The sequence below is a fragment of the Zophobas morio genome, unplaced genomic scaffold (assembly GCF_036711695.1).
Source record: "Zophobas morio isolate AGI-343-1 ecotype UQ-CSIRO unplaced genomic scaffold, CSIRO_AGI_Zmor_V1 ptg000005l, whole genome shotgun sequence".
Classification (NCBI taxonomy): Eukaryota; Metazoa; Arthropoda; class Insecta; order Coleoptera; family Tenebrionidae; genus Zophobas; species Zophobas morio.
Genome location: NW_026972110.1, coordinates 10,569,303 through 10,593,473, shown reverse-complemented (window position 1 = coordinate 10,593,473; position 24,171 = coordinate 10,569,303). Strand labels below are relative to the sequence as shown.

At 31.7% G+C, this 24,171-nt stretch overlaps 1 protein-coding gene across 1 annotated transcript in view; it reads right to left on the bottom strand.

Annotated features, from left to right (window-relative positions):
* Window positions 1-24,171, bottom strand: part of LOC135122697 (midasin) — a 176,799-nt gene that overhangs the window by 24,911 nt on the left and 127,717 nt on the right. The window contains exons 17-19 of the mRNA XM_064047054.1: window positions 12,350-12,491; window positions 2,248-2,471; window positions 1,984-2,195 (exon numbers count right to left, since the gene is read on the bottom strand). Coding sequence (XP_063903124.1) covers window positions 1,984-2,195; window positions 2,248-2,471; window positions 12,350-12,491 — 578 coding nt within the window. The remainder of the gene's footprint in view (window positions 1-1,983; window positions 2,196-2,247; window positions 2,472-12,349; window positions 12,492-24,171) is intronic.

The following is a 24,171-nucleotide window of genomic DNA, read 5'->3' as shown; positions in this document are numbered from 1 at the left end:
ATAATTATTATTACGATTAAGCCCCACCTATACCCGCCCCGATCTCAGTTGTGATGAATTTTTCATTTGTTGTCATACCTAGGGGTGGAACTTAATTCCAAAATCCCCACAAAAATGTACCATTTTTAATATGTCGTAAGTTTTCTGTCGTGAAAAAAAACCTACATATATTACAAAAAAGAGGCAAAATATAAGCCCCGCCCACCCGCCCCATCTCGTTTGTGACGATTTTTCTTATTCATCGTCAGTCGAGAGGCGGTACTTTATTGCAAAATCACGCTATATTTTTGGAATCAGCGCGTCGAACTCGATTTCCCTGAATTTTTTTAACAAATTTAATGCTGTCATCTTAAAATTTTGCTACATTATTATTTTTAGTTTTTATTCTTATGTAAATAGATTTTTGAAAAAAAAAAAAACAAAAAAACAAAATTGCACAGCCAAATTTTACAGTTGAACTCGGAACGTATAAAAAGCGATTGCTTTAAAATTCTGCGCAAGTTAGTGTTACTGTAAACGTAGTAAATCAGAATTCATCTGTTCATTCCAAAAATTTGATGACGTCGTGCCAAAATTTTGTTGTTTGGACCGTTGGACAACGTGTTTCTACACATTTTCTGTATTCATTCCTATTTTTGAACTGTTGAACAGGAAGTTTTAAAACAATCTTAAAAAATTAACAAATTAAGCAAATGGCCCAATTCATATATACTTTATATTATTTTCTTTAAATTCTGGGGACACAGGACTGTTGTTAAAATTACACTGAAAGTTCTTGTAGGGAAAATCTCGCTTGAAATATGCATGGTTCTTGATCTATATTTTAATTTAATTTTAAAATATTTATATTATATTATATATTATCAGAAAAAAATCTGTCAAATTTTATAATTTATTTAAGAAACTGAATCGATTGTACATATAATCCATTGTACTAGGAGGAAGTTCAGATTAAAAAACTTTCGATACTATAAAAAAAAACAAAGTCGCTAAAAATTAAAACATTTAATAAATCTTGAAAATGTTTTTCTGAAATTCAAAGCCTCGTTTAAATAAGTTATTTTATTGTACTCATCCATATTTTACAATTCGCAAGGATTTCGCTTTCCTGTATATGTTACTAAAGAGGGCGACAATTTTCGTAAAGCTAGTATAAAATTCACAGTTGAAAATATGTGGTAAAATAAATCACGTGGTGATTTGTACTAACTTTTGATGAGTTTTTAAGAATTTTTGTTTGGAATTCGCAACCTCTCTATTAATAATGAATTGCAAGTTAATTCATTTAAAGGAGATTTTAATACATGTCTGCAAAAACAACACTAACACTACCCTGAAAATATCGGGTGATTTTTTAAATTCTACTCTAGTTACCCATAGTGATGGGTAACGAGAGCAGAAATTTATAAAATAATCACCCGGTATATTTAAGTGGCCACGAGCTTTATCAATTTCACTTGACAATGCCTAATAATAGGAGATCATATTAATGACTGCTTTAGCAAAATAGGATTATTAACGTCTAGAAACTTGTGCAATGAAATACTTCACAGCGATTAAAATCACTGCAACATGTCTCTTTACTGAAGAGCAAACTATGATCAAGTTGGTGCAGCTTTTAATTACTTGGTTGGGGCTCTAGTTAGTATATCTGCATCTCGAGCATCTCACACTTGTTATTAAAGCCACAACTTGCAGTAATCCACGAACGTCTTATAGAGATTTTGAGGTTGCGGTGGCACTCTCTGGTTATTAATTACGAAATACGAAAATTAAATTTAGAAACCTTGTTCCAAACCGAATAAGCCATAAAATCGATAAAAAAACACAAACAGTTTTAACTGTTTTAATGGCTCTTTTCGCTAAACCGTGTTTTCATTGAACCCCTATTACGTAAGAGTAAAAATAGACACAAGCAACTTTCCCAAAAACATCTCTCACTCTGAAAGCTAATGCCGCGAATTGAACCGAATAAAAACTCACCTTGAGATCTCCCCGTTCTTAGGATCCATAGTCAAAAACAGTCTGAAGTCTGGATGCGGTATTATTTCGATCATTTGTCCCTTTTCGTTCACCCCTCTCTCGCTTACAGTTAAAACTCCGTTCGGTTCTAAAAGCGCATTAAGCCGGTCCAAAACGGCCGCGCTAGACAAGTTAACGTTATCGACAAGCAACCACGAACCATCTTGTAAACACTAAAATCAATTCAGTTAGACGTATGTTTAGTCCACTATATTATCGCCATACTTTTATGAGAACCGAATCCACCCATTCGAATTTTCCACCAGCAGTCAAGGACCCTTCATTTGTTACCGAAGTTTTTATTCTCTGGGCCTTCGTTCGTAAAACATGTACAGACTTTTTCCTGGCACAGCCCTCGCTTTCACACAGAGCGGCCCAAATCTTCTCCAGTTGGTCAAGTGTTTTCAGAAAGTATTTCATCTCCTCGTCCATTGTGTGTGATTCGGCCCCTAGAAATGTGGAAATGATTTGTTTCAATAACTGATACTTTAACATAATAGACAAATTTATATGGTGACAATAGTTATAATTGTTACTCGAGTGCAAGGAAGGGCTTATTTAATGTTTTTTCGACGTTTCAGAACCTCTAGAATATGAAAAAGTAGGTCCCCGTTTTTGACGATTTTATTACACAGATAATCTGGGAAACTGCTGTCCTGATTGATGGGAAATTGTAAATGTATTTTTGGAATATTGTGTAGATGATAAAACGCTAACCAAAATTTGCCTGCTCATGCGCACAAAGAATTTGTTAAGGTCATATCAAAATTTTGCTAAGTAAATTTTATGACATGTGAAAAATTTGTTTGGCTATACCAGTGCTCTACCCTTATTTTAACTGTATGCATGTAAATTCTGGGAAAAAAATTCAAAATTGTACAAAAACATTTACATTATATTGGGAAACTTTGAAATTGATTGCGCTGAAAATTTGCACGTACTTTCCAAAAATTTAACGACTTCATTTTAAACTTTATTTATGTTCACTTTTTTGAAATACATATTGATAAATTAGTTGGGGGTTGATTCATGAATTGTTGTATTTAGTCATATGTTTTTGTTTTTTTTTAAACAAATGTGTACAGGATGTTAAAAAAATGAATAAGTGACTTCAATCACTTTATTGAATAAAATAAAAATGGTTATCTGATTTTTTCAAAGTTTGTGCACTTTCTGGACGGGGTTTTTGTTCGTGACGGCAATCTCTCCAGACTCCAGTTCATTGAATTTATGCGATATAGTTTACAGTGTCGAGGAAATTCAATAAAGTGTGTGTAAGTGACAATGAAAGGACGATATTTTCCAACTAAGGATTGCAAAGTTACAGTTACTAGGACGTGTCAAACATGTTGACAATTTTATTACCACAAACTGACATTTGTTGAAATAGAGGTATTTAAGTTTAAGGGACTTTACAGTTTTGCACTACTAAAAACAGCGCAATTAATATTAACTCGAAGTTATGAAACGCGGTTTAAAAATGTTAATGTACAATGACATTCGATGGGAATTTTAAAATGAAATTTCATATGATGACAAATGACGCTTTCAAAGGTAGATTTTGCCCTTACAATTTAGACTTTTAAAAACTGTGTTTCAGTTTAACTCAAAATGATAGATTTTTCAGTTAAAACTGTGTATGCTTGAAGACATCCATAACATGCTACTCGAATGACATTTGAACCAAAGGTCCAAAGTAGTGTTAAATTAAGTTTATAAATTTCAGGCACTAGGTTCCAATAAGTCAGAATCTGGAAATCGCAATGACGATCATAAAACTTAATTACACATTTGAAATGTAGAGGGATCTAAGTTCAACAAATTTTTCAATTTTACACCTTTTAAAACACCCTATAATATTAAATCGTGCTTGAGACAACATAGAAGTTTTAAAATGAAGGAAAATTAATTTCAAATAATGATAAATTACACTTTAAAGGCGAATTTTATGTTTAGTATGGTTTCAAAAGCGACATTTCTATTTGAAACGATTCAAATATTTCAAACTCTGGAAGCGAGAGTGACGCTCTTAGAACTTAATTTTTCAGTTAAAATCGGTTAAAATCTATAGAGATCTCAGTTCGAGGAATTTTACAATTTTGTACTTTAAAAAATAGGGCATTTAACATTAACTGTAAGTCGTGAAAGTGACTTTCAAATGTAAATGTAAAATGATACTTTACAGAGGTTTTAAATTCAAGGAAAAATAATTTCAAGTAATGGCAGATCTGAAATGAGCATTCTTAGAGAATAAACAAATCATGAAATCCGTAACATGCTACTCGAATGACGTTTGAACAAAAATTTCAAAGGAGTCAAATTAATTTGAAGGTTTTGAAGTTACAGATACAAGATTCAAATATTTCAGAATTTAGAATTCGCAATGATGCTTATAAAACTTCAGTCCATTAGAGACAGAAAAAAGTCAAAAATTAAAGTTATACGGCAGAGCACACGATTTTTTTTTTATGTAGAATACTCTACATATATATTTCTACTTCTCGAGCGTAAGCTAACACGAAAATATAGGTCTCTTGTTTCCGTCTGTCTGGTCGCCGTCTGTGTCGATTTTTAGATTTGTATATTTTATATGTATATATAGTATGACTATATCATGTAGATGGTAAAACGCTAACCAAACTTTCTCTAATCATCCCCACCATTAATGTGATGACGTCACTTCTAAATTGTATATAGTAAATGGGTTTTAAATTGTAAAAAAAAACATAGTCTTACACGTGCAATTTATGAATCCGTGTTGAATTTTTACCCGAGACATTCCAATTTTTGTAAAAAAAATTGTATAATAACATTTTACAATTTAATTTTGAATCTGCAAAACCGAAAGCTTTGAGATCGTTATAAAATCTCATTATGAAAAAACTCACTTGAAACTACGTACAGCATGCTTCTTTATTTTATTAATAGGGGTTATGATAAAAAATATATAATTCGGAAAATTAAATTTAATAATTTTTCGAAGAAGCTGTATTTGCTGTTGTCCACGGCAGTTCTGTCTAAATAACTTTAGACTAACTTTTACGTATTCTCATCATCCTTTTCCTGGGCTTTATAGTTATAGATTTATATCTGAAATTCCACGTTATTCCAATTTTTGTTTTTTTTTTATAAAAAAATAAATTTTGAAATCAAATATCGATATTTCAGTCTTTCAAAATGGAACACCTGTATTTTATTACTGCGTCTAACTCTATTTTTTGTTCTCTTTATCTCAATGTATCGGTGTGTCTCTTTAAAAAAAATCTCAATAACTTTCAACTTTAAATATAGAAAGACAAAAGAAAAAGAACAAAAAACAGATTAAAATGCAATAAAAAATTTGGAAAAACTAAAGTATCGACATTTGAAAATAGTAATAATTAAAATTTTTCTATAAACATTATACCAGAATAAGCGCATTTTTTATTTATCTTTTCAAAAAATATTGTATCCAAGAATTTAAAAATAATCTTGTTAATCCTGTTGCCATTTTTTGTGAACTCTTGCATCGGTAAAAAATTTCAAGAAAATTGGAATAACTTGGGAATGATCTATCAGAATTTTGAAAATAAACTAGAGTTATAAAGCCTAAGAAGAGGTCAATCAGAATATATGTATAAAAATATATAAGGTATCCAATTTGAAAAAATTAAGTTGTGTTACGCCTTAAAGAAAAACACTCTGTATAGTTGAAAATAATTTCGGTATATGGTGCTCAAAGAACTCCCATCTGCATTAAAACAATTTAATTACGTCGTCTGAAAATTTTGCAAAATAAATAGGTACTATTTAAATTTTATGAAATTACATACTTCTACATCCGTTGTTTATGAAGTCGCCTTATTTTTTGTAAAGTTTGACGACGTATTCTCAAAATTTCTGTTGGCTAAATCCTATCTAAAATATATCATATTTTTTAGAACTGCTTATATAGGATGATTGAAAAAAAAAATGGTATGAAGCAATCAATGTATTTTACTGGTTCATTAAATCAAACGCAGCTTACTTAAATTTTCTAAAAATTTTAGGAGTACATTACATTGTATCCATCCAGTTATTGTTAAAAAATGATTACGTCATCTTCAAACAGACACATTTACTACCCTATTTTACTTGTAGATTAATAAGTTATATCTCTATTTATTTTAACTTATTTTTTAATTTATGTAAGAATCTATATTTGTCTGATTGTACTTCAGGCGCGTGGAAAGTTCTGTCTAAAAAAATTTAGTTCAATTTTTTCAAAATAATTACCTCTAACGAAATTATAATCACATATTTACTAGAATTCCTTTGCAAATCGACCATTACGTTTCTCACCTCTCTGATAGTTTACTTACTTTACTAATAAATACTGTATTTAAGGCAACTTTGTGGGCCAACGGGGACTAAAAGCTATTTCATTGTGAAATATATATGTAATTTGAGAAAAATTCAATATACAGTACTGTAATTCTCCAAAAGCCAGTTCAAACGCGCGTTAGCCCCTACTAACCAAAAATTAACAACTCACAAACATCTGAAGCCAGGTTTAGAAGTCACTATGAACTTTTTGTGACACTAGAGGAATTCTCTATGAACAATATAATAGTGTTTGGAATAATCGCCACTAAATAACATTTTGGAGGGGATGAATAAATAAAATTTAATTTCTATTGCAGTGATGGAGATAAACTCTAAATCTTGATAATCCAAACTTAATTTTCTTTGGTGAAACCCACATACGCAAATTTACGGGTGAATTATTAAACTACACATAAAGGTAATACCAGCACACAGACGACGAACAAACGGAAAAGTGAAGTCTACATTTTCGAGTCGCGTTACGCCACGAAAACATGAAATTGGACATGTTTTAAAGTGACTCTATTACAACGTACTTTCTTAAAATATCACTCGAAAAGTAAAAGAAAGCATCACACTTAAATGACGTTATGGAAGTTGACAAATAATAATTTTCCGTTGTTCACAAACAGCAGCGTTTTTCTCACGAGTTCTTGTCGAGGCGAATATGCAGAGGCATTTGTTCAACATGTGAACAACGCGATAATTGGATTTGAAATTCAATATTCACGGTGAATTTAACTCGTGTTCATAAATTTTAGAATTTATTGGTGCTACAAAAACGGAAAGTTATTAGGATTTGTTAATTTTAGACGAATAATAATCGTTCCGTGTGGTGCTGATATATTGCACTCTGAGAATTAATTAATATCTCTAATGACTCGGTCACAATATGCTTATTGGCGTAAGCTGTAGTACGTTCAGTTGTATAATTTATACATCGCATTATTACACCGGAAATTCCTAGACCTGCAACAGAGCGTGATGATGGATGCCTGCGATTAAACTCAGGTGCGAAATTAGAACTATCAAAGCGTAATCAATTACACAACGCCATCCAATCATAGGTCAATTGACAAAAAAATTGTCGCAATTTGTTGATTGATCATTGCACTTAAAACTAGGTTTTGGTTTCGTTATATACGATTGCCATACGTGACATATATACTGCTTCACACCTAAGCTAAAATTTATCGCCCGGAACGGATTCCGATTAATGTAAATTATATCGAACGAAGGCAGTTTTAGAAGCAACATTCAGAGGGAGTAAGTTTGGAAAACGATATTTTGTTCTTAAGGTTGGATATGTGTTCGAATAGTAGAATCGATAGAGGAAACCGTAATAAGAAGTGCAGTGATAATAAATGTAGACGATATGTTACGCTACATGAGTCGACGTTTCAAATAATTTCAGCTGAAAACTTTTATAATCATATATCAACGGCGGAGAACAAACTCATATCGCGTAACCCATAAAATATTTCGTTCTTCTTTAAGAGGAAAATGACACTAGGAGTAAATTTTTAAGTATTTAATACAATGTGAAATATTGTTGTTATAATACAAACCAAATCGAATCAATGAAGAATACAAATGTAAACGAGGCGTAGAAACAATATTATGTGCACACGTGCGCTTCTCGTAAAATATGTGTGTGTAGAATAAAAGTTTTATAATTTAGGTAAATTTTAGTCACACATTTTTTTTTTCGAAACAGAACCGCTTACGAAGGTCGAATGAATAGACATAACTAGAACAATTTAACTAAGAAGCCTTCGTTTGATGGCAGATCGTATTTACAGTGTAATCAAGCGACACCCTGCAATTATTTAGGAACAAGAGTATCGACGTTACCTGACGCTACCAGTTGATATACTGTTCTTAGTGGTGTATTATGAGAAGCACTAAGGGAATATAGGAGAGTTTATATATTATAGTATTGCTATGACTAGATTATATGTGCGGGTATAAAAGATGTGATGAACAGAATATGAGTAACACTATTTTTATTTAATTTCAAATTTTCTTTTTATTTTTACTTTTTTTCAACTATACCGCCGAATAACTAACATTTTGTTTAAAATCTGTGGTTCGCTATCTAGTATACATCAGTTCTATATATTTTTATATATTCTCATTAGCCTTTTTTTAGGTTTGATGTTTTTGTTTATTTTTAAAACTCCGATGCAACGTTGCAAGTTATTCTCCTTTTCCTGATTTTTTTTTGGCAATGGAACACTTCACAAAAAAAAAAAAACGTAATAGGGCCATTTTTAAAGCCTGTTAGGTATAATATTTTGTGAAACGATAAATTAAGCTACATGCTTTCTTGTGTGCTATCACTTAATTTATATATTAATATACAGAGTGTTCACAAGAAAATCGAAAAAATTTTACTTTTGAGATATCGATATTTCCGCTTTTTCAAACAGAACACCTGGATTTTATTATTGCATCTGAACTTATTTTTTGTTCTTATTCATCTAATATGTAAAAAAGTAAAAAATCGTAGTAATTTTCAGTTTTAAATGCAAGCAATGCAATAACAAAAAAGAAAAAGAACAAGAATCCAAGAAGATGCAGTAATAAAATAAATAGGATGTTCTATTTGAAAAAACTAAATCGATATTTGAAAATTGTGAAAAGTAAAATATTTTATAAACACCCTGTATAAGAAAATTTAATTTCATTTAAACTACTAGAGAGCGCGTACCTTTATTGATCTCTCCATAAAATATTGTAACGTAGATTTTAAAAATAACCCTACTACGATTTTTTTGTCAACCTTTCCATTGCTAAAAAATTTCAAGAAAAATGGAATAACATAGCAACGTGGCATCGGTGATTGTAAAGCCTAAGAGGAGCTCGTTCAAAATATGTAAAAATATATAGCGTATTTCACTTAATAATTCTAAATTTTGTTACGCCTTAAAAACACAACATTCTGTATGATTAAATATTATTTTAGAGTGGTTAAAAAAACCCTACAACTTTGTTTTTTGACGTTCTTTTCTATTTCTAATAAATGTTAAAGACTTGTTTTTGTTTTAACAACTGTTTTGCACATTGTATTGCTTATTACGAACATGAACTTAATTTTTAGCTACCACGTAAGGTTTACTTGGAAAAAATACAAACCTAAACTAAAATTTAAGAAATACCGCATATCAAAGAAGAATTTGGTATTTATTTTGTATATACTTATACATGCATTAAAAATCACTGTAAAATCGTAGCTTTTCCTCAAAAGTTATGTTTAATGTTTTTCTCCTAAAATTTCTGCGGCGCTCATCATTATGATTAGACTTTGATACTATTTCTTCCTTTTTGACTTGCCCGATTATCGGACGATCATTACGTAATGTATCTCAAATATTTTATTCCATTTGAAACCGCTGAAAACCTAATATCCTATTCTTTTCGTTTCAATTTTATTCTCAAAAAACTGAAAAAACCGAAAATCTATCAGTTCATTTTAACACAATTTTTCATCGCACCCTGCTCTTGAAATTTTGGGAAATTTAGATAACCATTTTTATTTAATAAAAAAAAATTAAAAAAGTCGCTTATTCATTTTTTTGAATATTTTGTATAAACAGTTCCAGGAAAAAAACATCTATCTAAACAGCAAAAATAAAATTTAATCGTCATGAATCAACGTAAATAATTTATGACAATTTCAAAACAGTTGTTTTCGTGGGTTCTGAGACACTGTAAAGTTTGATTTTACAAATTGGATATTTTTTATAACTGGCATACTATTCATAAATAAATTTTGAGATCACGCCATTAAATTTGTGGAGACGATTGAGTATTCTTTGCACGTTCTGGCGTTATTAGATTAACTCTCGCCGCTTTCTTTTGTGTTTTCAAGCCTTTTCTGTATCTAAAGAGCTCGAAAACGCCAAGAAAACATTCAAATATCAGCTGGAAACCATTTTTCTGTTGAAAATGAGTTCTGAGCTATATTTCGACTTGTTTGGCTATTTTCAACAACTTGGCGCACTGGAGATATGCAAGATTGACTTATTTTGTGAGTTTTGACGTTTGCAGACCTAAGAAATCCCGTCTTCATGGTTAAACTGTAGGATTTTTTTGCAGTTTTGTTTTTTTGATCTTCATGTGAAGGTAAAATATGGGTGGATTATTAAGTCCTAGGTATCTGCACATTATTTTGCACATTAATAAGATTAATTTATTAATTTAACAAAATTCTGAGACGACGTTATACAATTTTTAGAAAGGATAAGCAAATGAGTTCTGATTAGTGGTTTACCATAATCACCATCAACTAAAATTTAAAAAAATTTTTACACATATTACTTAGCAAAATTTTGATATAACGTCAAAAATTTTTTTGTAGGATGTTCAGACAAATTTTGGGCAGCGTTTTATCGTCTATACGACATGCCTCAAACATCTACTAGTTTCGGAGATTAGTTTACTAATAAAAAGGTCAACAGATGACACAGGACAAACATGGAAACTAAATAATACATTAAGTTGACGTACAATAAAAAAATCAGAAAAAAAAGTCTTAGGTTGTCTGCTAATTGTCATCAAAGTTGACATTTGAATTTTAAAATTCCATAGACAAAAAATTATCTCTTCGTCAACAGTTGGGGTAATCATTGGTGTATCAATATTTTCAAGCATAGTTGTATAGTTAATATCTAATCTCGCGATATGTGTTGTACAAAGGATTGCATCAGACCTGTTGAACACGGGACTAATTAGTAATAAAATATTAAAACGAAATTTTCATACTCAAAACTTGCACTAAAAATATGGTTCGTGTGTGCTTTAAATTAAAGCACCAATTAAATTCAGTGCTGAAGTTTTACGGAACAAAAGTTTCATATAATAGTGGAGTTATTTTGTTGCAGTTTAGTGTTTCAATCTATTCATATTGTGTAGTAATTAATATTAAATTATTATAAAATATTAAGTACGAAAATTACATTGTTGTTGACAAAAATGAAGTGCAACTGTTAGCGCAGCCTGAAATACAACATATACAAGGTGTTTACTAAACATGCGCAAAAAATTCAGAGGGTTATTCCTTGTACTATTTTATGATTTTTATTTGCGGAGCAATTTGAAAACATTGGTGTACACTACTCCAGCAGAAAATGAAGAAGATTGTGATGCAATAATCTTAAAATAACCTAAGGAATAACCCCTTGAATTTTTGCCGCATGTTTAGTAAACAGCCTGTATAATACACCACACAGTAAAAATAGAAGTACAAGAAACAACACGAATATGGATTATCAAGTGGATAAACCGAAGGCCTGAAGGGAAATAAATTTTGCACATGTTGAATAACGAACGACTAGCGGAAAATCCTTCGTCCGCTTACCAAATAAGATTGTTCGCAATGAAATAAAACTAGTTCAACGTTCTAGTTCTTGTATACAAGAACATTAAATTTGCTTACATACAATTTTAGTATGAAAATTAGTCCTGCGTTGAAATGATTATCACAAGTTCCAAATACTACAATGATAATGAGGGATTTAGACTCGAACATATACGCTGTTTTTTTTTTACGTAAATACGCATGTGATGAAATCTAAGGTAATTCCTTTGGACATAACATTTTAATTCAACCATTAATACTTTATTAAATAAGTAGTTATATCTGAACTTTTTTTTACATATACATATGTCATATGTCAACACAGTCTTGTCTTCACCAAAGTACGAAAAGAAAATAAATCACACCCATTTTAAACAGTCCTCCAGACACCTTCAAACCTCGCCTTAAAACCAAAAGAAAACTAAATCCAATTGGCAGCACCCGGAGTTTCAACTTTAATGAAAAAACGTTGATATTAAAATTCTCTGTCAGTGTGGCCAAGCTGATTTATAGTATCGCAATCTCGCAGTTTTGCGGTTGGAATTTTAAGGATCGTGAAAAAGGAAAAACTGCCATTTCTGGTGGCATTATGTTGTTGTAAAAGAAGAAAAGTTTTCTTACCAGTATCCACGTTCGAGTAACCCTTCCAAAGACGGAGTAATTCGGTACAGGGTCGACCTTTTACGAGCTGAATCCGCACGCTTTCCAACAGAAGCTGCTCTGTTTCCCTCACGATCTCCTCTAAATGTCGAGTATAATCAGTCTAAAAAGAAGAGTTTAAAGTTAGAGTCAAATAGATCGTAAAGGAATGCGAATAATGGTGGAGGCGCCGGGAGAATTATGCATCAAATGACCATAAAGCAATTCGTGAACTGGCCTTATCTTTAAATTAACACAAACATAATTTACGAGGAAAGACAACCAATTCGTGTATCATACATGATCCGTTAATCTAAATAGGGCGGTAAGATGTTATCGTAGCCACGATAATTTTACATTAGTAAATAGCACAATGAAAGTTGGAATTTATTACGTTCGTATTTAAATTATTTCCACTGTTAATGAATAGTCACCACATTATTTACATTACAGATCGCTGAAAAGCTGCGTTCCATGTATCTGCAACTGTTATTTCAGGTGTGAACCGCGATAGTAATATAATTTTAGTGACGAATTTATGGGCCGTAGCTCCTGTTAAACCAATAACGTCTCTCTTGTTAAAATTAATAAGCCCAAAACATCGACATACACCAATAAAATCCACCAAGTACAGTTTTTACTACCCTCATAATCGTAACTCTGACATACTGTAGCATAATATATGCTACTACGAACAGCCACCAATCGAGTCGTGTAACATAATCGAAAATGAAAATTTGAACACCATTAAAATCCTACTTGCTCTTTAAAGGCCACGGTTATATACACATTGTGTCTCCAGCAATGAAGCGTCGAGTTGTTGTAAAAAGGCCTATCAATACATTTCATCTTTTACACGAATCGGCTCAAATCGCTGGGATACGCCAGCGCGAAAAGGGGTTTATAAGCTTATAAATGGATAAGAAGGTGATGTGTGACGTGTTCGTCGGATCATTTTCTCCTTTTCGATGGGGTCTAAATGGTCGAGGCCGTCATCAAAACTTCAAATACGTATCACGAAATCCCACACACCTATCGAGTGGTCAGTTAAGCGAAGAGATGTTATAAAAACAAGGAAGTGAAAAGTATTAAATCGCATTCTTGAGAATAAATAGTGATTTATAGACCATATTGAGATACTTCTGAAAAATAAAGCAAGTTTTGCTGTAAGTATTAATGGTTTACTCGCGTCCGCACTTCAATAAGCGTGGACGATAAGTAAACTCGAGTCTTGAAGATTTATTATTATAAAAAGAACGAGCTCGGTACGTGGTTCTAGCAAAACATGATCATCCAGAAACTCAAACTGTCACATCACTTATTCTTGTTTTGTCATAAATCTTCCAGAAACTCTTTGAGTTTACCTAGATATCGTGTTCCTAAGGTGTACGTGATTCGTAAAATATGAATAAAATTATTTACGACTCTACATTAATGTTAAAAATTCTGTGGTCTTCCATCTGTCGGATTACAAAAAAAGTTAAATCTACTGCTATAATTAACTAATCAGTGATCCGATTAAATGATTCTTAATAAAAAAATATATACTCAGGCAGTATTTGTTTGATTTTTGTCCTATGTTCTCGTTTTATGTGTTCTAAAAAAAAAAACATTGCTTATTTCTGTTTAATTGCTGTTAAATATTGAATAACGTTTTGATTTTATGACAGTCATAATCCCCTTCGGTGTAATCTACTTAAGAACAGAAAACCGTATCGCAGATTTACACATGATCCAGATGACAACCTTAAATAATAATGCTACTAAAATAAACTAACTGCCAATGAGAAACTGACATCAATAGACTGCAGTGTCGCCATTTCGTGACAAATGTCACTCATGTCATCTAAAAAGTAACATCAATAGTCATTTCATTTCACACTTAACATCTAAGACCCGGTTTACAGAAGGAGAATTAAAGTTAATTCCCGATTAACTTTCATCGAGGTCCGTTGCTAGGCAATGTGCATATTTTAACCAATCACGGGCTCATATTCTACATTTTAATCCTCCGTTAAACTAATCCAGGATTAAATATTTAATTCGCTTTCTATAAAATGGCTGACTGACTTCTCTATTGTCTCAAATAAACAAATTTTCAACGTTTCTGTGAATATATAAACAATTGACTATACAGGGTGTTATTGAAAGCTACGTACAACAAAATGGACAGTTCTTCGCGAAGTCCAAGAAGTCTAAAAAACTTATTTTGTGTTATCAAAATTATAAGAGGAAAATTAACCTTTATCCGACCTTTTTAGACGCTACTGAAGGATAAATAGGTAAAATTAATTTATTTTAGTAAATCCTAGCAACTGCAACAATAAAACTTTGCTTAAGACTAAATGTTGCTGTAGAAACGATCTTTTTATCAAAGGCATACAACGAATTTGGACATAAATTTTAATAATTTTTATCTGTAAAAGGAGAACACTTTTACCTGAACTTTTTTTAACTTTTAGCACCCATACTTCGAGACCAATTCCCGATTTTATTTTGTACGTACCTTTCAATAACACACTGTATAAAGACTAATTTTATTTCTGTTCAGTATAAGATCATTCATTTAATTCTGACCTGATAAAATCAACCACTGAAAAGGAGGCAGGGGTGGTGGGCGGTGCTAATTATGTTCTTCTGTCGAGTGGGAGTGGAAATTAATAACAGTATCTAGGATGTGAAAAAAGTAAAAAAAAAGCGCAAATCGTAACCTTTTTGTTATAATATTTGCTATAAAATTTATTTCTTATTGCATGCACCTGAGCTGACTTGGCCTAACGTGAACTGACCTGTTCTGACTTCTCAATTGTCTCAAATTAACAAATTTGAAACATTTCTGTGAATATATAAAAACCACAAAGTACATTCTTAAAATAACTGTATTTTGTGAAAACAAAAAAAAATAAAAAATAAATAATTTTCTTTTTTATCTTCAAAAATTGTATACCTAGCGATTTTGACGGAACTGTAATGAAGCCGGAAATGACTTCTGGATATCGAAATGTACTAGAAAATGTCTTTCGCTAATTTTCGAAAATAGTTGAAAAATGATCGAATATGTCAAAAGTGCCAAATCAGTACTAGCCCCACCCACCCACCCTTTATTTTATTAGAAGGTATGTGATTTGCCAAAATCAGTCTTTTTTTAACATGTACTAGCCCCGCCCACCCGCCCTGACTTTTTTGGAGGGTATATCATTTGCCAAAATCTGTCTTGCCTGTTTTTGTGATTTAGGTTATGCATGATTAGATTTGTATATAAGAACATTTTCTAAGTACTCCTGACATTTCTGCAAAGTGGCCCCCACTAGTGAGGGGAGGTGTAACATTTGTTTTCCTTTTTTATGATAGAATGATATTAATATAGATGTATTATGCCGCGTGATCAGAAATGACTGAGTCTGTTTAGGGCTTTTTAAACAAAAATGTGAATTTTTCTTGCGTTTATGTTGGCATCACGGAAGCAATAATTGTGTGACAGGTATATCGATCGTGATATGCAATAAATTTAGGTTATATTTTGGAAACATTTTGCAATTAAAAATATCAACAATCTGTCAATCTTGACAGCTGACAACAGGAAGTTGGAGAAAACACCATGATACCAATTTCAACTAAAAATACAGGATTACCAAAAGACTAAGTCATTACTGGTCACGCGGTAGATCAAAGTGGAGCTTTTTTCATGTTCTAAGCCCTCGAAAACTGCCAAAAAATGTGATACAAAGATATCGTAAAAAAGCAGCATTGTTTTCTGTTTTTTTTCTCTTTTTTTGTGTGTTAAAAATATAATCGCTTGAAAAACCTCACACTAACAAAGTAATGTAGGTTCTAAAGTCTAGCAGTATAATTTTTTTAAATAATAATATCAAAATATACCATATTAATTCAAAATAAAGAACAATTATTAAAAAAAAAAATGGGTTTGAATTCAACACGGTTTGAGTTGTTATTTCAGGGTCTTGCCGCTAGGGGCGCAACTATATTTAAACTTGTGAATGCTATGTGTCGATTATTATATTAGAAATTGGTAGATATGGAGTTATATAATTGTTAATATTTTTAATTTATGGTAGATTAAGAATGTTCGTTCTATTCCACTATTACAGATTATCAAAACTCTTCAATATCAACTTAGATGGTTTTTTGACCCATGTCCTGTAATTTCGCCTTTACTCATCTAAGCTCAGGTCTAATTTAGGAAGAACTGCTAGTTGGACTTAGGGCAACATATGGCGCCTAATTCAAACGAAATTTCAAAGCCAACTTGCTGTATGATTTTTTATAATCACCTTGTGTAAAAACCCACAACGTAAAAACATACATTTAGAGGTCTATTTTGTTTGTTCACAATATGTGTATAAAAGTCTTCATAACTGAAAGAAGTGCATTGAGTATTGGGCCTTAAGGTAACAGACTTGCGAATAAATATGCAAAAATAAAGCAAGAAGAATTATATTTAAATTTATGTTCAATATATTTTTTTTTTAATGCGACATAGATACTTTCAGACTTGTAAAAAATTTAATATATCGGTGACCTTTTTAGTTGCGTTCACGATGCAGAAATTCGCTTTATTTGAAACATAAAAAACAGAAGCCCACGGCTACAAGAAAAAACACATTTTATTTTGATTGAAAGCACTTACATAACCTCGAAAACGAACAGATGTGACAGTACGACTTTGCCAACTCTAATAAAAAATAATAATAATAATTTCATGGCTACCTAGACCACGTTTTTTTCGATCAAATGGTACTATGTAAGAATTATGATTCTCTGTTTACTACCTTTTTAAATTACTTGACTGCACGGTACATTTACAATGTTGCCCTAAATACTGTACATCAACATCCAAGTTAATAAAAAAAATCAACTACCACACTTGATAGACCTCGTAACATGAAAGACCTAATGAAAACTTGTTGACGCGTAAGGAATTGGTCAAACCACCCTGAAAAGAATATAATTAAATAGCTTTGTCGCCTCTATAAATGTACGAATTTTGTGATGAACGCGCTACTTCTTAGAAAAAAAAAAAAAAAAAGGACTGGTGCCGTAATATCTTTGCCGGGACGAACCGGTCGCACGTAAATTTTATTGTTGTGGTGAATTTTTGAACATTCGTTGTTTGCTTCAGTCCGATCATAAAACTCTCTTACGAAAGCAACAATGCGATAACGGTTTTGACGCACTTATTGCTGTTCCCTCGCGATATATTTTATCTATTACGATTTCCGTGACCACCGGACCCGAATATATATTAAAGTGTTTTATTTCTTTTATAACTTGCTTTGTTTCCGGAGATCAGTCTTGACGTGTCGTTTTCATGGGTTCTTTCAAACTTCACAAATCAGTTGCGGAAGGGTTAAACGATGTGGTGAATAAAAAAGGGTAATAATTTAAAGTTTGCGTCAAGGAACTCACTCATACCAAGTCATCAAAAGACGAAATTAACCACTTATCTATTTAGTATATTGGTTTTATACATGGTTGTGTTTCCAAGGCCGGTCCTGAAGTATCGCTTTCACGAGTTCCTTCAATCTCCACAAATCAATTACGGAAGGGTTCCACGATGAGGTGAATAACAAGCAATTAGTCCGGTTAGAACATCAATTATCCAATGACGAGGAGTTCGTGGTATTCAGTTGTCTATATAGTGAGAGGTACAGAGATAATATTTGAGTATACGTATGTATGTTCAAGTCTGGCTGCTAATTGAGAGGATGTGGGCAATGCGCTAATTACACAACATTATCGAACAATGCGAAGTTAATCATTATTATTATGGGCCCGTAGAAGGGTGGATATTACTCCAGTGGATGAATATGGGATGAACTGTATCACAGTGCACATGATGCCATAACACAACGGAAATAAATGGAAGCATTTTATTATGTTCCTATTCACAGAAAGTGGTACAGGATTTGGGTCAACTGGGGACGTAACCTCTACTTGGCTGAATGTTGTTGCATTCGAATAAACTTCAGCCTGTAGTTAGGCAAGCAATAAAAGTTTCAGCCGAGGTTTTCTATAAACGCATATAATAATATCGTGTCATTAGGGGATTTTAAGAAACTTAAAAACAAACACGTGAGGAAAACAATTCCACACAACTTAAATAAATAAAAAGTACACATATTTAATCACGAAACTCAAGTTCAATATGAACTCTAAACAATAGTAGAAAAAAGGTCATATGTAAACAGATGAAACTCGGTTGTTTTACTGAAATATATCGTTTGTTTACAATAAAAAAAAAACACCAGTCTGAACATACAGCCTTGTTGAGTTCTAGCGTTATAAAACCAAAACCTGAAACCGTGACCTCAACGGCTAACGATATTAGGTTAATTTCACCTCAAAAATTATGAAAAAATCTTATTACAAAATATATCTCAAATTCATGTTGTTTATGTTTGATAATATATTGTTATTTTTGGAATTACTATAGTCAAAAAATCTCATTTTTACAACTTTGTTATTAGTACTGCATAAAAAAAATGGTTCAAATTTGGACAGAACTTCCCTCGCTCCTGAAGTACAGCAGATATACGGAACGGGGAACCTATTTTTTCATATTTTAGGAGTCATGAAGGTAACAAAATTATACTTCTGAATTTTTTTTGGTGACTTCTATGAGCTAAGATTAATATATGCGTGGATTGGTAAAGAAGCAGCGCAAGCATGTTTCTAATGAATTTTTCCCTATAATTTGTTTTTATGACGCCATCAACATTTTTGTAAGGACACCTATATCAATGTAATGTAATACTAATAATAACAGTACCGTATTCTCAAATTTTCAGGAAAAAGGAGTGAGTCGTTCTTGATTTAATAAATAAAATAAATTGCCTCATTCATTAAGTTTTTTCAGTCATCCTGTAATAACTAATTCTAAAAACTATAAACGCATTGATAAACCATAAGTATAGAGTCATAATATGTTGCATATTTCAGAGAGGATTTATTCGGTAAAATTTTTTAGGACGAGACAAACGAATATTGATCATCGATTTACCAGTACTATGACAATCTTAAAACGTTTGTATGATTTTGGAGCATTCGGTTTTGTAGTTTCAAAGCTAAATTGCAAAAAGTTGTTATACAGTTTTGATTTTTTTTTTTTTTTAATCTGAATGTCTAGGGTGAAAATTCAACACGGATTCATACACCACAAATACAGGAGTACCTTATTTTATAAAATTAGAAAAGTACTACCGTGGTGGGGAACATTAGCCAAATTTTGGTTGGCGTTTTACTGTCTGCATGATATTGCTAATATAGAGGGTGAGTCATCAAGCGCGCATTCCTCGATATCTCATTAATTATTAGAAACAAAAATGTCAAACACTAAAATTGTATGGTTCTTTGAGGTTTATGCTCTAAAATTATTTTTAACTATGCAGAGTGTTTTTAAGGCGTAACACACAACTTCTTCTTTTTTTTTTTTTAATAAAACACCCTATATATCTTACATATTTTGATGAACCTCCTCTTAGGCTTGACAACCACAATTTATTTTTGAAATTACTATGCGACGTTACCACGTTATTCTAATTTTCTTAAAATTTTTTGGCAACGAAGGGTTCACAAAAAAATCGGAGTAGGGTGTTTTTAAAACCTTTACAACATTTTGTAAAGAGATAAAGACATGTACGCGCTCTGTTGTGATATCTATAAATGAGATAAATTTCCATATACAGAGTTTTTATAAAATGTTTTAACTATTACAATTTTCAAACATCGATATTTCATTAGTGTATTTTATTTTATTTCTTTTTCTTTTGCTGAGTATTTTGTATATTTAAAGTTGATAGTTCCTGCTATTCTTTACTTTTTTACGGGACACATCGCGATATTAAAAAATGAGGACAAAAAACATAACGAGATACAATGATAAAATACAGAGTATTCCATTAAAAACAAACTAAAACATTAATATTGGAAAATTGTAAAGTTTTAAATTTTTTTATAAACACTCTATATTAAAATTTGTTTTAATTGATACCACAATAAAGCTCGTATCTGTGTTTATCTTTCCCCAAAATATTGTAAGACAGACTTTAAAAAGAAGCGTATTGCAATTTTTTTGTGAACTCTTCCATTTCAAAAGTAAACTGTGATTGTAAATGCTAAGAAAAGATCAATCAAAATACTATGTAAAGATATATAGGATGTTATATTTAAAAAAACTAAGAAGAAAGAACCGCACAACTTTGGTCTTTGACTTTTTTTTTCTATCTCTAATAATAATTAATGAGATATCGAGGAACGCGCGCTTCGTGACTCACCATAAGCGTCGTTCGTACTTTTGGGGTCATGAAACGTCGACAAAACGTCAAAGTGGCAAGTCGCAAGATGGACTCGGAAGATGGACTAGGAAGTAAAAATATGAATGCATTGAAAATGTATAGACTCTGAATATTGTACTAATTTTATATTTATTTGGTAATATTATGAGATGACGTCATCAACTTTTTTTTTCAATTTTGATTAACGATTTACTACGTTAATGATAACCGTCTGCAAGGTTTCAGCACATTCGGTTCTCAAATTTCAAAGTTAAATTCGTGTTATATAATTTTGATTTTTTTACAGGAATCTGGATGCCTAGGGTAAAAGTTAACACGGATTCATAAACTACAAGTGGAAGAGTATGTTATTTTATAAACTTTAAATAACATTTACTAGGTGCGGACAGACGGCAGACAAACAGGCGGAAACGAGAAATCTAGGATTTCGTATTCTAGGGGTCATGAAACGTCCAGAAAACATAAAAGTAGCCAGTTGTCCAATGGACTCGATTACAATATTTTCTTAGCTTAAAAATGAATATTAATTTTGTGATAGAACATAAAAAAAATACTAATCTATCTCTTATAACATATAACATTATTTAAAGTTTAATTTATCTGTCTGTTTGTCGTCTGTGTCGATATGTATTAGACAGATAATTTCCAAAATTATTCGATTGATTCTTGTCAAATTTTACATGTATTTTAGTAATATGGTGTAAATGGTAAAACGTTAACCAACATATGATTACGTCACCTCAAAATTTTGCTTAGGGCCATTTTACACGTCACAGAATTACTCCGAAAATTACTACCGAAATTTATGTTGGATTTTCAAGAAAAATATTCTATAAAGGGTGAAACAAATTGAATTGTTAACACAAATTTTGATAGTAATTTTCATTGTCGTTGTCTGTGACGTGTAAAACGGCTCTTAGTAAATGCTGTTGAAATTTTATAAAATAGCATATCCTTGCATTTGTCGTTTATGAATCCGACTTGATTTTTTATATAGTTTTGCAATTTAACTCCAAAAATAATAAACAAAGGTTATTACATTAATGAGATGACTTTTTATATTATTAAAATAGTGCCATTTAAATTTAATTCGTCCATAAATTTTCAACCAAAATAATAATTCTCCCGTTCAATGTAATTAATACGCACAAATTTAATACCACGTCCCATTTAATCCATAAATTGGCCATTACAAAAATTTATGATGTTTATTCACAATTCATTTTTAGCAATATTCAGCAACCAATGTTCATCAACTAACCTAACTCACGTTTTCCAACAAATGCTACAGGCAGAGATTAATAATACACACTACAATAAACATATAATTTAAATTGAAAAAGCACCGAGTCCATCCAAATTTACTCTCCAATATTTGCAGTTAATGACTGGAAGCGAATATACTCGTTGCGCACATCGCATCCTTGCCGACTGAATTTTATAAATGAACTGGAGGCATGTTTAGAATGGGGAATACCTTTGTTTGGAAATAATGTTATTCTGCAAAGTAATTTTAAAAGTAAACAAGTCGCGTATTCAGGCGAAAAAATAACAAAGAAATATCAATCTGGGTGTAATATCTCGCTTCGCCAAACAATTCGAGCAAGACAGATTAAACAATAACTCGTTTTGCGAATGTGTTTATGTATGAACCAAAAAAAATACAACTTCCATTTAGCACAAGAGTTTATTTACTCTTTTATGTACGGAATGATACGTAACATGACAGTCTTTTGCGGTAATGCTGCGGAACACGGATGCTGTCGCTAGTGATGCATCAGAAAATGACCTGCCTGAGGACACGCCAGAACTTCTATTTGGAGACGATGAATATTAAAACGTCGCGAAAAAGCTGCCAGAGTCAAACGAGCTGCATTCAAATAGTACATCTAAAACTTGGCGGTCCGATGTGACAAAGTTAAAACTGGAAAACAGCGCTAAACGAGTTTGGAAGTTGAACAGTTGAATGTACTTTTTACTAAAGCTATTAGCACAGAGTTACAAGCTGAGCGTGTTGCTGGCGCAGAAGCTTATTATCTTCTTACGCTGTTTAGAATACCCGTATGTGCTCGACCAACACAGGATACTAAATTCGCTTTATCTATCAGCACATCTTTATTACGAAACTCATATCAAGAGAGACGGTCCTTATAAAGCAACCAGCGACCCTCTAGTTGGTAATTTTGAACTATAGTAGTTTTCAGCACGGCTTAACATAAACTTTGGAAAATTAAACAAGATATGTAGGTAGTTTTTGTGTTGTAGTGGAGTTTAACACGATGTTGGCGACACATTACTACATTTACATACATTTATTTCAAAGAGTGAAGAGTAGTTGAATGTGGTTAATAAAACATGGACTTGTAATGTTAACGGCACTGTGTACTTGTCAGCTTGTAAGCTTCGATCCGTGACATTTTAATTGTGAATTATAGGAATGGTCTATTCAAGTTTCATAACATGGCAATATTGGGTTTTAACAGCTCAGAGCAAGGGGAGTAAATCATGATTTTGTCGAATTCAAATGTAAGACGGAAGATAATATAGCAATGCGGGCACAGTCACCACATACAAAAATTGGTCGATGATTACTTCGACAAAACTTCCCTTGCCCACAAAGTACGAGCTTGTCAAATCCAGCTCTTTCGAAAAATTAAAAGATTTGATTTTGCCAATTTTATTGTTTTTTTTATGACAACCATTATAAGCTAAAATTAAAATATGTATCTAATGTTTGAGTAAATGTAAAGAAACGTGCTAACCGTTTGTTACAAGTGAATTTTTCTATTACAAAATTTTGTGTTGATGTAATCCACATTTTTGTAAGGACGCATATATCAGTTTGGATAGATGCATTGTAATCAGTATTGGGCAGTATCTAGATACTTGTATCTAAATAAAGTATCTAGATACATTTTTGGGTATCTAGTATCTGTATCTAGATAAAATCGAATTTAAGCACCAAATATCTGTATCTAGATACAAAATTAATGGCGCAGATGCAGATACATTTTTTTATTTCATTTTTTTTTCAGTAGTTATTAGTTGAGTTATACTAGTAGTAATTTTTGATACTTTATGTTGGTGATTTTGGTCACATAAACAAAAATAGAGGTAAGAGGTCCACTAATAGTGTTCTGTCACGGAAAATTTCATATTTTAAATACCATCATTTCCCATATTGTAGCCTTCAGTACTTATACATCTTTAAATATAATCCTGAGGGGTAATAAATCTAAGCCATGGTAAGATGGTATTTTAAAAACCATAAACCACAATTCACTATTCACTCCGTTTTACGCTTATCGGGGCAATGCATTTTATCTCTGTACCTGAGCAACCCGGGTCCGGTAGGCCCACTGGTTGTATTTGTGTTATTAAATAAGAGTAATTTTAATAGTAAAAATATTTGTTTAAGGTATGTTATTATTTTTAGAAAATAATAATTGCGTGTTACATAATGATTAATTTTTTCAATTAGCACAAATT